Raw genomic sequence first — 17,344 nt, forward strand, 5'->3', positions numbered from 1 at the left:
GAGTTATTTTTTATATATATATATATCACTAGAAGAACCTAGTTTACTATAGCTATCCCCTGTTTCTTTTTTAAACACATGCATTCTCCTGGATTCAAGACAGCTGGAATAGACTATTTTCTCACTTCCCTCCCCTGTGAGACCCAACTGAAATAATGCTCAAGAGGTTTTATAGCAAGTGTTAGAGCTATTGAATAGTAACATATCCACCATATTTGAAGCCAACAGTCTCACATTGCTTTTTGAATTGAAAGATAAGGGATATAGAATTCACTGAATTGTGTGTTATACTTTACTAAATACAAACAGGCAGTGTCTCCCCTCCCTTTTTAACATATGTCATGATCTCTCCTTTTCAAAGTAAGATTTTTTTAGCTCAAGATGCTAGAACATATCTCTTTGAAAGTCAGTGTGAACAGTCACATTAATTACGTACTTAAAATTTTATTTCTGGTGATATTTGTTTGTTTGTTTGTTTTGGTCAGTTACACCAAAAACACAAACAAAAACCAGCAAAACAAAACAGACAAACAAAAACCTGATTCAAACAAACCCCAAAGACTTTGCATTTGTCACATCGAATTAACTTTTTAGACTGAGCCCACAACTCCACTTATATTTCAGTTGTCTGCAGCATGCCTCAGTGGCACAGTTCTTTCTTAGTGGAATATTACAAATAGTCTTCAGGGTAACATGAAATAAAAATTATAATGCAAAACAAGGCTTGAAAAACATTTCTAGTTGCATAAACCTGTCAGACATAGAGTTGGTGAGGAAAATGGCAGCAAATAGAGGAAAGACATGTCAAAAAATAAACCCTATTGTCATGCAAGAACCTCTGTTCCTGGAAAAACAGTGCTAAAGGGAACAGGATCTACTGTAGAAATAAGGGATGGTAAAAGAAAACTCATATATTTTCACCTGAGCAGATCCTCCCTTTCATATGTCCTAACAACCCTTAAGTAGTTAATTTAACGACAATAACATTTTGTCATGCAGGGTGAGATTTTATTTGTTGGTTTAGGAAGAGTTGGATTTCAGTTATAATGTTTTCTAAAACTTTTTTTAGCAATAATAATGCATTAGAAATATTGCATGCCTTTTGCCCAAATAAAACTAATACATTCCTCTTTCCTGTCAGTGAAAATTCTTTGAAATTGAACTGTTAAAAAAATTCTCTTCACGTGTTGTCAATAGAAGTCTGTCCAGGTGAGGTAGTTAAATACCCATAAATTTTTTATGCAATTAGAATATTTCACTGGCACAGAAAGTGAATAGAAATATCCTGGCGTATGTTGTCAGAACACAACTAATTGCAGTGCCTTGCTATTGGTCCTAAAAGTTGTTTTTGTTGCTGAGATGCTTGAGAGTGTTCAGTGATGGCAGTCCAGTCTCTAAGGAAGTGGAGGTTCTTGCTTTTCCAGAGACGAGGTGGAAGAATAGGGCATTTGGCTTTGCTGCAGTGGGAAATCTACAACATGAGGTGGGCCGCCCAAAGGACCTTGTGTCAAGAAATGCTGAACAGGCAGACATGAAAATTGGGCTTTAGGAAGTGTGGCAGAACAAGACTGGGAGCTGAGGTGCCAAAAATATTCAAACCCCCAGTGAATGTGCAGTCAAGCAGGGCTCATTCTGAAGAGCACAGTGGGGAAGGCAAGGTCTCAGTATAGAGCCCACAGTGCTATGCAAGAGGAGATTAAAGAGGGAAGAAATTGAGGGAAATAGGAGTGGGAATGTCAGGCTTGAGATGAAAAATTAAGATCCACTTCCATGAAAGCAAAGTCCTTTCCAGAAAATCAATAGAAACCTTAAATCTCTGATATTTATGTGCTCTTCCTCTCAGCTGGTAGTCTAAGAAACTAAAAGCCATATTATCTAATTTTTAACCTTCTCCCATGTTATTATATTACATTTTTGCAATTTGCATATTGGGGTTACGTAGAAAAGACTGTTCTCTCTAACTGGGTTTAAAATATCTCTGAAACCTACTGATTTTTGCATCCTATCTGAGATAAGGTAGATTTATGCATTTCTTGCAATGCAGAAATGTGAGACATTTCTATGGTCTAATGGGACAGCATGCTGAGACATCTCTTGTAAATAGTTGAATAGGATTTGAAAATGTTTAATCTCATGCCAAAGTAGACACGGTTAATTTTTGATCTTTTTATCTTCTTTCATTATCAACTGATACTTCTCCTCTACCCAGCTGTGTTTTGTGATAACCTAAGTATTCCACACTTTTAGAGCTGCATTAAACAAAACTTTGGCGAATAGGAAATACACTTCCTTAATCTTATTACAGTTAATATTTTTTTATTGTTAGAAACAACCTCAAGCAAGTTGTCTCATGAGTTGCTGACTCATATTCAACTTGCCATCAGCCAGGACCCCCACGTTTCTTTCCACAGCACTGCTCTCCAGCACCTCATTCCCCAGTTTGTACAACCAACCAGGGTTGCCCCTGGTTGTAGGTGCCCCAGGTGCAGAATCTGGCATTTTCCCTTGTTAAACTTCACACAGTTGGTGATTTCCTGTTGTAGTGTGTTTTTAAATTTCTTGTTTTGTTCCCCCATTTTATGTATTATTCCCCCCCTGTTCTTTGTAAGATGGTTCTTCCCCCTCCAGTTTTCCCGCCACAGAGCCTTTGGCAGTTATGTTACCATGGTTACCCCTGCCCCTGTTATTTGTCAATCTCCCAAGTTACATAACTGCTCCTCCCTTATCCCGCCATATAAGTAAAGTTTTCCTCCTCCCTGGGCCCAGTCAATCACCCCCCCACTCCTCCCTGCTTTCTAGAACATTCTTCTCTCTGGGGGTGGTGGTTGGCTGACGTCCCAGGACCCCTCCTTTGTTCTATGTTTATTGGATAAGTTCTTGTGTCAGTTTTCTTATGTACCTCCCCACATGTTCCCCTATTGGTTACCTGGGCTTTCCCTCCCGTCTCCACCCCTTCCCTGTAAAACTCTGTCTCCCCCCGTGTTCGGGGCCATTTTGCGGTGTGTTTTTCCACCTGTTGGTTTGCCCTGTGCTGCATGTGGGCTCTTCAATAAACCGACGTTTTACCCCCAGCAAGTGGTTGCCTCCTCTCTCGTTTCGTCCAGCGCGAATCCAAGTCCGCAATCCAGCCCAGCCCGAGGCCAGGATGCCAAGGGGGGCTGGCCTCAGATGCGCAGGGGCGTCGGCTGCTTTACCCATTCAGCTAGCCGGACTTAGGGCCATGTACGCCCTCGTGCAATTTCCCATCTCTCTAATTTGTTGAGGTCTCTCTGCAGGACCTCTCTGTCCCTGAGGGAGTTAATAGCTTCTCCCAATTTGGTGTTGTCAGCAAAGTATTAGTATTCCTTCAGGTCCTGTGCTGTGTCCAAGTCTTTAATGAAGATTTTGAAGAGAACTGGGTTGAGGATTAAGCCCTGTGGAACCCCACTAATGACTGGATCCCTGCCAGATGTTACCCCATTCACTGTAACTCTATTCCTGACCCTTGAGCTGCTGTTGACCCATCATGTAACACAGTTATCCAGCTTTGTGGACATTTTGTCCAGAAGGATGTATGTCTTAAAATCTTACTTAATGATCTGAATAATGGGTCAGAGTTCTACCTTCAACAGTTTTTTAGAGGGCACCAAACTGAGAGGAGTGGCTGATAGACAATAGGGTCATGCTGCTGTTTGTTTGACAGGATGGAGAAATGAAGCAGCAGGAATTTAGGAAGTTCAAAGAGAAGTGCAAGAGTCCTGCACCCAGGGAAAAACAATCCTGGTGCACCAGTATATTCCGTAGACCACCTAGTGGAAGGCATCTTGGCAGGAAAGGACTTCAGAGGGAAATCAGGTTGAACATAAGCTGGTGTAGTGCCCATATGGTAAAGAAAGAAGGTGGTATCATGGGTACAGAAGGTCCTGTCTGAACATGTATAAAGAATTATAAACCTGAACAGATTTTTTGCATGTAGAAGGGATTGTTACTAGGTGTTTTGGAAGGAGGGGAAAGGTGGAGATGAAATGTTAAGATTTGTGAAACAGGGCAATTAAAATCTCTTTACAACATATCACGACTCGCTAATTGTACATTAGTCACATTTTATAAAGAAATCTAAGGAAAAATCAAAATCTTAATACTCAACCACTAACTATTGAAGAATTGAGGCTTTTTTCTTTGATACCACAGTGAAGAGGTTTTTCTCACAGAACATTTTGTTTGCTTCATAAATTTTCTGAGACAGAATTCTGCATTGAATGTCGCTGAATATCTGATGAATACCACGTCTGTATGTAGTTATATACAGCTGCAGGGGTCTTCTGAATTTCTTATCATTATTTTTCTTAAAATGAAAATAATGTTCTCCACTAAATTATAATTGTTTCTATATTTAGTTCCACCAGTTATCCGAGTCTATCCAGAGAGCCAGGCAAGGGAGCCAGGTGTGACAGCTAGCCTTCGGTGCCACGCTGAAGGTATTCCCAACCCACAGCTGGGTTGGCTGAAGAACGGAATTGATATCACTCCAAAGTTATCCAAACAGCTAACTCTTCAAGGTAAAGGAATGCATTTATTGTTTTCTACATCTTGCTAATGTTTTATCTGTGCATAATTTCCATACTAACTGCTTCTTCTTCCATAGTTTTAACAAAGGCTTGAAGTCTAAGCTAAAACATTTCAAAAGATGCAATTTCTTCCAGTTACTCCCCAAGACACGTCTTTCTGCTTTCTCTTTGTTAGAATGATTGTACTTTCTGGCAGGATTACCAGTAAATTCCAATAAGCTCTTGTCTGTTTGAAAATGTGCAGTATCTGAGTGGAGCAGGCAGTGCAAGGCCTAGTCCCAATCAGAACTGAATCTTGTAAGATTTGAGGACCGGATAGTAGAAAGGACTGGAGGAGAAATACCTGAAATGGATGTGCTCTTTACTGAAGAGTATCAGCAGACCTCTGTGGGAGAGCAAAGACACTGCATACACACGCACAAGCCCTACCTCCCCTCCCAAAATACCCAAACCTCTAAAACCCCAAAAGCCTGGAAAAAAAAACCAAACCCAAACCAAAAAAACCCCAGTGGAAACTAAAGGAAAGTCTTTCCTTTAGCACCAGTTCATTTCTATTAATCTTCAGGGCTCAGCAAAATCAGCGGACATGTTCAGCATAAAATCTGCATGCTTCAGTCTTTCTGGTAATTTTTGATAGCTGTAGGAGAAAAAAAAATCCCCTGCTGCTTGTGTTCCCTTCAAAACTTTCTCTCACTCATCAACAAAACCAGGATGTGTAGTTAAGACAGGACAGCACTCAGCCTGCACTGTAAGAAGCAGTGGGATAGATAGGGCAATGCTTCTCTGAAGTGTTACTTCCCCCTGCAGGTGTCATAGTCCCCTGTTCTTTCATGTACAACTCTCTTGGGTATTTGTGAACAATTGCCTTGCAGAAACACTTTCCACTATGAGTAGAAAGTGATGGACTTCTCTTCCATTGCAACATTCTCTTAGTTTCTCCTGTAGGGATTTGAGGAATTTTTTTTCACCTTTGTCTCTGTTCCATATATTTATGACCAATAAATTCAAAGGATTCCTCTGTAAGCAAAATACATTTAATTCAATTTTCTAGCATGGAATTATTTGAAATAAAATTTTGAAAATCTCATTACATTTTCCCAGAGCTTTTTTCTGAGTTAAACTATCTGGGCACTTGCTTCAAGCTAGAAGGGTGCTACACCGTAAGACAATGCCCCTTTTAGTCCATACTTTAGAATATCTACAAAGCTTGGTTTTTTATAGATCCTACAGCTGAACAAATATACTAAAAATTCAATGAGTCATTGTTCACGCAATTATTCACATCACATTATTTAAAAGACCTTTGCCTGTGAAACCTGGATTGTTTGTTGACATTCCTACACAATCTGAAATAAAATTCCCGAGGTTTCCAGAAGCTTCTACATTGATGTAGGTGAAAAATTTCAATGCACCTGTTTTTCTTTTGTTACACTGCAGTCACACAATACCAAAACTAACTAGGTGCCTCTGGTTAGGAGCAACAAATTAAAATTTTTATTTGCATTGGATGTTTGGCCAGTTTTATTCCTTGGGTTATTTTGTGTAAAGGAAATTATGGTGTCTAGTAAACAGATGCAACATAATAAAAACCTAATATTTACCTGACTTTAAAAAAAAATAGTAATTTAAATATATATAAAACCTCAGATTGATATTTGTCTCTAAAGTACAAAACCAACTGAGGCACTCTGAATAACTGTGAGATGAAATAGTGCATGTAATTCACTAGCCAGTTGAATACCTTTGGACTAATTTGGCATGCCTCCAAGTTATGAACTCAGGAATGAAAATGGTTTAATTAGTGTAAGCAGAGAAACCCTTCTGAATTTATAATCTGAAAGCACTAGCATGTCTGCATGTTGATTTTTTCCTCTCCTTTCAGCAAACGGCAGCGAGGTTCACATCAGCAATGTGCGCTATGAAGATACAGGAGCTTACACTTGCATTGCAAAGAATGAAGCAGGGGTGGATGAGGATATTTCTTCTCTCTTTGTGGAAGATTCTGCTCGAAAGACTCGTAAGTATTGTGAGAAGTAGAAAAATACGTCGCCCACACTCAAATATTTAATCAGTATTAAAACTATGAAACATTAAATAAATTAAAATGAGTTTGTGCAGACAGCTGATTTTAAAAAATAAAGTTCAATTAATGGTATCCAAGAGTCACTGGAGGCAGAGTGCGCAATCTGCAGTACATTTAGAAGTAAAATGAAATCTCTGATTCATTGTGTGAACCAATATATTTTTTACATTGCTTGTAAATTTTTGGTAGTTTCCTTGTGAGAGATGGGTTGCTGACAAAGGGAATGTGAAGGGAAAAAGAAAAGGGCAACTATTAATGTGTTTTCCAGTAGTTGATGGGGTGTGGGAGGAAGACCTTTCCTTCCTGTCTGTTCTTGACACACACCAAGATTCAAAATCAGCCTTATGATGTGACAGTAATCACATGGCTTGATCTCACCTGCTGAAGTGCCCAGCAGGTCCAGAGCAGTTCCAGCCTGCCCATGCTGCCTTGTGCCTGGAATGTGGAGGAATAATGAGCATATTCGCTTCCATTTTGGGAGTTGAATGTGCCAAAGAAATCAATATCACTACTAACAAGCAGTATTCTTTATCCTCTGTTAAATGGTAGTGGGATTTATAAACCCTGTTTTCCTATTATTTGTCTAACAGTATTTTTTTGTCTAACAGTATTTTTTCCTCTTACCTCATTTTGCTTAGAAAAATCCATTCCTGAGTTTATATTTCGCCTTTTTTTTTTGTTTGATTGGTTGGGTTTGTTTGTTTTTTTTTTTCTTTTGAATCTCTTATTTTAATGAATACTACATACTTATTAGAAATACATCCAGTAAAATGATAGTTGTCTTACTACTGTGTATGATTGCATTAACCTAAGACATTCCTGTTCATTTGAAAGCATATTCAGCAGTGTCAAATACTCAGCAGGGTACCAGTGGCAGGATTAGTAGCACTGCAAGTCTGCCTGACACTTACAAGCCACAGGACATTGAGTTCAGTTACATATAGGTTTGCTATGCTTGAAATATTTCAGAGGAAATCTTCCATGTAGGAAAATTTTATAATCTAAATGTTGATATCTTTACTTAGCTGCTTTAAGTAAGACTAATTATAACAGTGATTTTTTTAAGTGCCATGAAAATTACTGCTCAGATATTTTTGGGAAGACACCTGAGGATAAATAAGTTGTTTGATCATGCAGAGTTTCTGGTAATGTAAAGTAGCTTGGCCACTTCCATTTGCCTATTGCATTGTGTGAAAAATATTGTGAAAGTTGCCAAATTTCAGGACCCTGATGAACTCTAGTTGGTTATATATGTGTTAGGTTGTTATAGACATCTTGTTTGGCCTTAACAAAAAACTATTTGTAACAAACTAGCCAGTTTGCTAGTGTTTTAGTTAAATTAGTCAGTTTAAGTTTAGTTAAGTCAGTCCAGTTCTGCAGATCTGATCTGCTGTGAATATGTATGGATATCCACAACAATGCAGAACACTTTTTCAGGACCTGTAATATGATGTAATAATTTTAGATCTGCTACCTTAGCAGGATTTGTAAAATCACATGCCATACAGTGAACACAGCTTGTAACAAATGCTTTAATATCTACTAGCAGTAAGTTGTGAGAATGACCATTGGTGTCATGAAAGATGTAAATGAAAGGAGGCCAGAATATAAAACAAACTATTTCTAAGACAGTACATCCAAAAGATATAGTTATTTTCCTTCCTATAAAAATGATTTACTCTGCAAGTTCTGTGTTGTATGTTGAAGGGAAGCATTTTACCATTATGTTCCTTGGTGTTTGAAAATGGTTTCCCAAGAATTGATCCATGTGTAAATACTCATAAAATCCAAATATGTATAATTATAGCATTCAAATTTAGGTGTAGCAGATATTTACATGTTAAACTCCAATTTGTTCAGAATCTCATTTTGGTACATGCAAGAAAAATAAGTTACATACTAATAAAAAAAGCACTGACTCTCAAAATCATTGTCACAACTACATGAACAAATTACAACAGGTACACATTTTTATAGATGTAGTTTCAAAAGCTGCTGTTGTTTCTTAAAGAATTTCTTTGCAGGGAGGAGTTGCTAGCATTGGAGAGCCACTATCAGAAGTGGAAGGGCCTCATTATTAACTCTTTTCTGTTTGTTTTTATATTTCCTCCAAAACTCTTCTTCGTACATTAAATTAGGGATTATTAAGGAATAAAATAGGTAAAACCACCTGGATAGGATTGTGGGCTTTTTTTTACCCCACCCACACATATTAAGCACAATGCTACAGCTATTTCTATTTCAAGCCTATTGATTAGGTCACAAGTTTTATTCTAAAGATAGCCTCTGATGAATGTAAATGTGATTCTATATGATCTGATATAAACTATTTCTGTCATTTATGACAGTTTTATAAATTATTTTGCTTTTATCCTCCTTTAAGATTATAAAGCAGACACATTTTTAAATTTTTTTGGAATTCTTTATTAGAGGGCTCCCTTTTGGAAATCTTAGGATACTGTTTTGAATAAAATAAGATCAGTTTCTCACTAGCTTGTCAGTTAGTCCGGGCTTTTCTCCTTTGTGATGTTATATAAGATAAAAATCAAAGCAAAAATAAAAGCATTTCTGAACATTGAATTGATTTTCTATTGAGAGTTTGGTGGGAACTTTACAGTTTAGTTCTAAAATACAAAGTACAATTGCACTGCCTTGAGCATGACAATAATTTCAAAAGCCACTTAAGAAATGCAAAACATTATTCCATTATCAGTGCATATATTTTATTTCCTAGGAAGCGTAATAGTCAAAGTAAATGTTCACTTTTGTACTTACGTGACCCATTGTTTGGGTGCATGGGAAAACTTTGGGGGTTTAATGTTACTTCACACAATAACCTAAATTTTTATTATTTTTGTGTGGAATATTGCTTTCAATGCATCCCAAATGTACTAAAAATTCAGTTCAGTGCTTTGAGAAAAAAAATAGTGTCTGTGACAGAAAGGGCATGGATAGTTGATTTCTCCGTAAATTGGTAATTTAATCAGCTCCCAAGAGATAATACTGTTTTCTGCTACCTTGGACTAAATAAAAATCAGTGTCATTATGGAAAAGTAGACTGTTAAATAATAAGCAAACCTTTACCTCACTTGTCTGTCTAAAAGTGCTCTCAGGTTGCTAGGTTTTCATAATTCATAGGACTGTTACAGATGCATGTAATGCATATGTCTGTATTATAAAGAGAAAAGAAATGAAGGCAAAGCTATACTGAACTATGGGAAACTTGATGCTGGGAGAAAAAATAAAGTTACACAATGTCAAGTATGAATTAAGGGTGCTAGGAACTTGTTTATTTTGAAGTTTCCAGTTTCAGAAACTTGAAGTCCACTTACCAAGAAAAGTCAATATACTTTGATGATAATGGTTCATAATCAGGATGGTAATCTAGATGGAAGTGAATGGAAAATACTCTGAAAATGCTTTGTCATCCAGATCTGTTCAGAAAATGCCAGCACTGAACAGGGAAGCCTTGCTCTTTCTCACATAGGCAAAATTTTGAATATTGGATGATAGTCTCAAGGATAGTTTGGCCTCCTCTTAGCACATCAGCCTTTTTCAATGTGCACTAAAAATAAGACTTCTGAAAACATACTTTCATTTTAACAGTGTCTTTGGTGAGAGAAATCAAATTAGTTTTAAATACTTTAACTTTAGCCATGCCTTTTACCGATTAACTCATTCTGTAGCTGAAATTTTATTTATATATTTGACAGCAGTAGATGAATCCTTTTTGCTAGATTGGTGAAGCTATAATAGAAAGTTTTAGTTTATATTGCCTATATAAATGTCTCTTACAAGTACTGGTGATAAATTTCTACTGCTCTGTATTATCAGATCCTGTTTAATTCCTCTGATGTTGATAATAGCAGTAGCATCTAAAATACTTCTGAATGTGAGAACTGTGCTGTTTTGATTCTCTGGAGACTGCAAATTCTTTTTGCTGTGAATTCCATTTTCCCTCAAGCCTGCAGTTACAGCCATTGAGAATGAGATAGCTGGTCTGGTTGATAGCTGAATAACCCCTGAGGTGACTGGTAAAAACATTCTAGGGATTAATGACCTGGTCTAAATCTCATTGAGGACACAAGAGTCTCCCCTACTGCCATGATCCTCTAAGAATACCTGAGACAGCTCAGCTGTGTTGGAAGGACTCTTTGGTGTAATCACATTCGTAAATACAAATAGCAGTTCAAAATCTCATTTGATTTTCATTCCAATGTATTTTTATTTTTCAGAACTGGTATTGCATGGATTCATAGATTTAAGCATGATGGAACCATTTTATCCAAATCTATTCTATCTTCTACATTTCACAAGACATTAAATTGCATTCTGCCTGAATACAGAGCAAATGCTTTGTCTGCCTGAAGTGTGTCCTTACAGAGATGCATATACCCGAGTCAGACATGCAGAGAATCAAAAAATTCCTCATTTCTCTTGATATTTTGCTTTATTTATTAATCAATTTCACTAATACAGAATAATGCTCAGTTTCCATTTGAAGTCAATTTTTCCTTCAGTTGCCTCCTTTGAGTCTCTCACTTTTTTTCCCCTCCAATAAATTGACCTCTTAAGAATTCTTGTCCTATGAATATATTAATATTGATTGCAAATTCTCACACACACAATATATAAGTTTCTCGTAATAAGATAGTTAAAATAGTACTCAGTCCTCTTGTCTTGAGAATTCTAACTGTTTTAGTACAGTTTGGGTTTTTTTTTAAGAAAGGAATACTGCTCTTTGCACAAGAAAATTTATTATTTGTTATTTTTAATCTTCTGGAAAGCAAAATATATATTTGGTACATTTTCTTCCACATCAATCGTTTGTCACTATTTTCAACTAATACCAGCAGTGGAAGTTTGTTTATGTGTTTATCTCCCATATGCTATCAGACCTCACTGTCCAAATCCTATTCCTTCTCACCTGTCTCAGTTAGGCATAGTATGTTCTTTATTTGCCAAGACATCTACATTTCAATTTGGATAAAAAAAAAAAAAAAGTATTTTACAAATGAACTTGACAAAGTCATTCAGTTTGTTAAAGCCGTTGTTTATCATTACAGGTAATTCACAGACTTCTTAGGAAATGATTTTGTATTTTGCAGGTCATTGATGAAAGTGGTTATGACACGATTCACTACCTGTTGCTCTGGACATACTCCAGAACTTTCTCCTTCACTTTTTACTAATTATTTAACTACATTTTCAGATTAATTATTTTGGCAGTTTTTAATTCTATTAACATATATGTTACCATTATTAAATAACTCATTTAATCAGAATATTCTGTCTTAACAAATCAGATATTTAGCAAAATTATGGGTCACAACTATATGAATTTCTATATTACCAAATTCTTATTTACATTAAAAAAATTATCAGGTTTTCCTGTGAAGACCTGGTCTCTGTTAGAACATATTAGCTGACTTATAATTTTATTCTTGTTTTTTTGATTTCTTAATGAATTTAATTATGTGCAAGTGTTGTCTGTTCTTTTGTCTGGGTCATATAACCCAGTCTAACTAGCCTACAGCTACTTGAGTTACTAAGTGTCAGGAAGTGAGGCAACTACTAGGAGCAGATATAGTGGTACTTTATGGCACTCTTAAAATTTATGATGTATTCTGAAATGTATTAAAAACTAATAGCACCAGACCAGCTGAAACTTTTAGCAAGTATTCTATGCACTGCATTTGGATCTGGTTTTTTTTTTAATATTTGTCTTGACTACACATCATTTACTCTCCTTTTTAGTCCTTTGTAAGGTAGAAAATCTTCAATCAGGCTCTGGTTTCAGTTATTATCCTGCCCCTGCACAAATGCAGGACAAAAATATTTTTAGAAGAATGTTGTCAACAGAACGTTAAAAAACCCAAATGTGTTCATTGCAGTACAATTTAAACCTTGAATAGCTCTGATGTGACAATACTTTTCTTCTACCTTTAGCAGCAATCTGTGATGTTTTCCAGGGTTTTTGCTGCTGCAATGTATAAAGGAATGTCAGATGGCTGGAACCTCTTCTGCTAGCAGAAAAATGGGATTTCATCATAACTAAGACTCCTTATTTTCTTTAGGACTGCAATTTCTCTCTTTTTGTAAACAGGTTCTATATTCTAGCACCCAGCATCCATGCAGCAACTGATAAAAGATGGGTTTCCATTTTCTAGCTTGTAATACGTGCAGGTACATTTTAAGAGACTCTCAAATCTTTTATTAACAGATAACTTCCTCCTCCATACTACTGGACTTAGCTTCATTTAAAGCATGAACACACAAATGGACAGCTCCACTGTAGTTCTCTGTTGATGACTACATATCATAATAACAAACACAGATTGGATCAGCCCAACTCCTAGAAGCCATATGGCAAACCAATGTCGTCATCTTGCTGTTGTTGAAAAACTGTTTGGAAGCTGAAGAATTTAAATATAGGACAAAGATAATTTGGCAGTGTATCTTGACAATATATTTATGAGAAAGGTGGAGTGGGAAACATCTTACTGCATTTTTCGTTGATATATGGTAGAATAATAATTTCGAAGAGAGGAGGAAGAAATTGCAACTTCCATCTGTGGAATTTATTTATTTTGTGAGATTCCATTGAAATAGTAGTAGGACCAATGGAATTGGTCCAAATTTTAAATTTTTTAATGAAAGTAACATTAACTGACTATGGAATATAATACATAGCTAAATATACCAAATAAACTATTTTATTAACTTAGAAAAAAGATAGCTAAGAGGACTTAAGCTAATAATAGAATATTTAATATAAATAATAGAGTAGAATATATCACTGTAATTTGATACACATATGTAATATCAGATTACACTGAATATAAGGGGTTTTTTTCCTAAAGAAGAAAATCTGGTAATATAGAAAACAGGAAAATAAAAAATAGTCATCACCAAAGACAAGTGAATATTTTCAGGGGTAATTTTTAAGTACTTAATTTTTTTTTAGCTACTAGTAAAGTATTTTGAAGTAAAGTAACTTTAAAAATCCATATTTTTTGGTGGTTTCTGGTTTCTACTGGTGGTTTCTACTTTGACAGGTACTTTGTATGTGCTTTAGTTTCTTTTCTGTTTCAATTTAGATTAGTTCTACTATACTAGAGCCATAGATCATAAAAAATCATGCTGTTCCCTTTGAAGTGAAATAGTTCTGTGGGTTTGTGGTTTGGGGTTTTTTATTATATTTCACCTTTTCCTAACTATTTCTAAAAACTTGTGTTACAAAGTGCAGTTCAGTTTGTGATTGATTAATATGACTTCTTAGGTGTTTCTCTAAATTTTTTTTGTGACATGTATGCACCTTGGGGAGACAGCTGTCATGATAGAGAGTTATCAAGTAAAACTATTAGGACATTTCCAAGACCTATTTGAATGTACTTGATGAACTTTTAATATTTGGTAGCTTTTATTTTAGTTATCAAGCACAGACTCTTGTGTTACTGAATTCACCCACTATGACATCATCAAATGTGGCAAAGTAATTTATCCTACAGTTTCTTTCACTTAGTCCCAAAAAGCAGAACCGAAGTTCTCTTTTTGTATCTCTCGTGCACTGTATCTTAGGACTAAATTAAAAAAAAAAAAATATAACTGTTCCATGCCATTAAGTAGCTCTATTTCTAGCTGTGCCTTTTTTAGGTAATGTCATAGTCTTATCACCTAAAAAGATTATGTGATCTGAATGCTACTGGCTTGACAGGTTTATGGCCATCATAAGCAACACGGCATCTCCACTGTCTAGAACTGGGAATAAGACTAAAAGCCTTTTGACTGTGATTTATGGCCTAAATTCTCTCTGAAAGGCTTTATGCAATTTTAATAGAATCTTCCTGTCACATCTGATACTGAATGGTACCTATTTACCTAATTTTTCTCAGAGATAATTTATGCTGGCATTTTATTTTATGGCGGAGCTAAACAAGTTTATACTTGTTGACAGCATTGTGGGCAAAGACTTTATTTCAAACTTCGAAGTAATTCAGCTCATGAACCATTTTTTCTTCCTGCTAGTGTACACTGGATTGAGTTAATGTGCTATGGGAAAGGACTTATGTATGATTCATTATAAAGAGTTATATAAAATGTAGAAAATAAGGTAACATGTTCATATTTGAACAAAATTAAAGTGTCAACTGTTGACTTTTAACTGATAAATAATAGTCTAATATATATAAACCAGATATCTGGTTATTGTATTAACCTAAAATGAAATTGAAGTGCATATCACATGAGAACAGCCTAGAATTTGTAATGACAATTAATTTTAAAATATTTGAAGCAAGCAATAGATAACTTTTTAAAAAGTATTGGCTTCAAAAATAAATTAGGTTTTATATATTTGCATTTGCATATAAACAAAACCAATCTGAATTTCTTATAGAAAAAGAATGAAATTAAAAGTAGGTATGTGATTGTGGAATCTCAGCAAAAATGTAATTCATGTCAACCTCATATTCACTTTTAACGCAATTATTTCTAATATAAAAATAATGATTTTTTTTTTATTAGATCAGCAAAAATATAGTAATTATGTTATAGATTTACCCCATAACATAAGGGCAGGTTTTTATAAATCAGAAATGTGAGAAAAGAGAGTAACTTATACACTGTCTTTATCCTGTGTTTCGGATTAATCAAAACAGTTGGCAGTGGTGGTGGCTATGCGTGAAGTAAGGAGACAACATCACTTTAAACATCTTGAAATTACTCTTTTAATGCAATAGAAAGTACAGCAGATTATGATAGTACAATTCTGAAAAATTATGTTGAACTACACATTTTTTTGTATGACTTTATTGCATTTCTCTCACTGTCCTATTTTCAATTACATCTGCTTGTGACCTTTTGCCATCATGGAATTGAAGGCTTTGAAAGGGACAGTGCCTTCCTATCTTTTAATTGATATCCATTTTTTTTGAATATGTCTGAATATATAATATTGCATGCTGATTACTGAAAATTTGAATAGTTAATAATGCCAAAAGGAAGTAGAAAAGTTACATTTAGTCTTGAAACTCAAGGTAAATTTTGCCTACACACACACACTTTATTTCCAAAATGCATTGAATGTTTCAAGAAAAGAAAAGTAGGGAGGAATAACACTAGTTGACAGTTCAAATCTTTGAAATTGCCTATTGAGTCAAAAAAGTAAATGCAATGACATTTATTACCAATGCAAGAAGAAAGAGAAGGATACAGAATTTATTTGCAAAGTGATATTGCAGTACCCTCATTCATTTAGTGCTAGAAATACCATGGATATTTGCAGCTGTTGTTTCCATCCAAAGTGTATAAGAATTTACACTGCTATTAATCTGCTGCAGAATTTCATGAATTACTAAGAACAGAGTTTTGTGAAATATGTGCAACCTATTAGCATTCATCCAACTCAATGTATAACAAAGATGAAGAACAGGGATTCAGATGTTATATTAGCTGCTCCTAATCAAAGGCTGGGGCTGTACAGAAAACCATAGAATAGCTGTGGAAGGACAATGAAGAGTCATTTTTATGGAGCTGTAAGTGTGCTTAAAAAGAAAAAGAAAATAATAAGAAAGTTAACCTCTTTCAAGAAAACTTGGATTCTCACATGTCTTGCATTGCTGGGGGAAAAGGGAGAAGAAGGAGCAATGCAGATTTCTTTTTGATGACAGTATAAAGGCTCAACAACAAATGATGTAATAAAATAGCTGCTTTAATAAGATATAATAAAAAGAGAAATATAGGTAGTGAGTAAACCTTGCAACCCTTCACATGCTGGGCATCACGGATTTATTTATGCAGCATGGGATTATTTGTGGGTGGATTTTCCCACAGCAAGCTGCACAGGTCCTGCCCATGGAGAGGTTCCTGCTCCCTCGGTGCTGTAGTGGTTTTATCTGGTGTAACAAAGAAAGCCACATATCTTATGGCAGGTTGCAGTTTGTCATAAGGCCCGTGAGTGTGCAGCACGGGTTTTTATGGGCAGGCTTCCCTGTCACAAGGCCCCATGTTGATGACATAACCTGGTCAAGGTCACAAACTTTTGGAATACAATGTCTTCTGCAAGGCTCCCAGTGCATCTCCTAATACTATTTAATAACTCTGTGGAATCATGGCAAAAGAGAAGATAGTGTTCTCTCTTGAAACCAGAACACGTTGCTGAGACCTGTCACTAATTCTGTGTGCTTACATAGTGGAGTTTACAAATGGTTGAGAATTCAGTATAAAGTGTGTCTGGAAAATGTTAATTTTGGCTTAACCAAATAGGAAGGCAAACAATATGTTCCTTAGCATACTTTATATCTACACATGCTGTGCTTGTTCCAGCATTGAACTCTTTATCTCGAGACTTGACATCTTTCCTGAAAAGAAGTTATAGGTCTGATTAAAAAAAAAACAGAGGTTTCTTGATCTGTTAGGTAAGATTGTGGCTGTTGTTTATAATATTATATTGCATTCTTAAATTATATCTCAATTTTCTTCTAGCTGATTTGCTAATTTTAAAATTAATATGTGAGGCTTTTAAAGCACTTATATTATCCTGCCCTTTTTCTTGAGCAAAGCTCAGAATCATACATCTCATTTTACATTAACATAAATTAGTGTGTTCTGTACTTAGCATCTTAAATAATTTTTTTTGATCCTGTACAATTTCCCACACTTGTGTAATTGTAATTACTTCTTATTTTCTTTCCTATGTCACCCCTAGAAAAAC

The 17,344-nt window shown here is 35.5% G+C and overlaps 1 protein-coding gene across 3 annotated transcripts in view; it reads left to right on the forward strand.

Annotated features, from left to right (window-relative positions):
* FSTL5 (follistatin like 5) overlaps positions 1-17,344 on the forward strand; it is a 271,451-nt gene that overhangs the window by 205,981 nt on the left and 48,126 nt on the right. For all 3 annotated transcript variants that reach the window (XM_054295663.1, XM_054295662.1, XM_054295664.1), the window contains 2 exons: positions 4,377-4,538; positions 6,430-6,564. In XM_054295663.1, the coding sequence (XP_054151638.1) occupies positions 4,377-4,538; positions 6,430-6,564 (297 nt within the window). The remainder of the gene's footprint in view (positions 1-4,376; positions 4,539-6,429; positions 6,565-17,344) is intronic.

The sequence above is a fragment of the Melozone crissalis genome, unplaced genomic scaffold (genome assembly GCF_028551555.1).
Source record: "Melozone crissalis strain CALT ecotype California unplaced genomic scaffold, PUWL_Pcris_2 ptg000006l_1, whole genome shotgun sequence".
Taxonomy (NCBI): domain Eukaryota; kingdom Metazoa; phylum Chordata; class Aves; order Passeriformes; family Passerellidae; genus Melozone; species Melozone crissalis.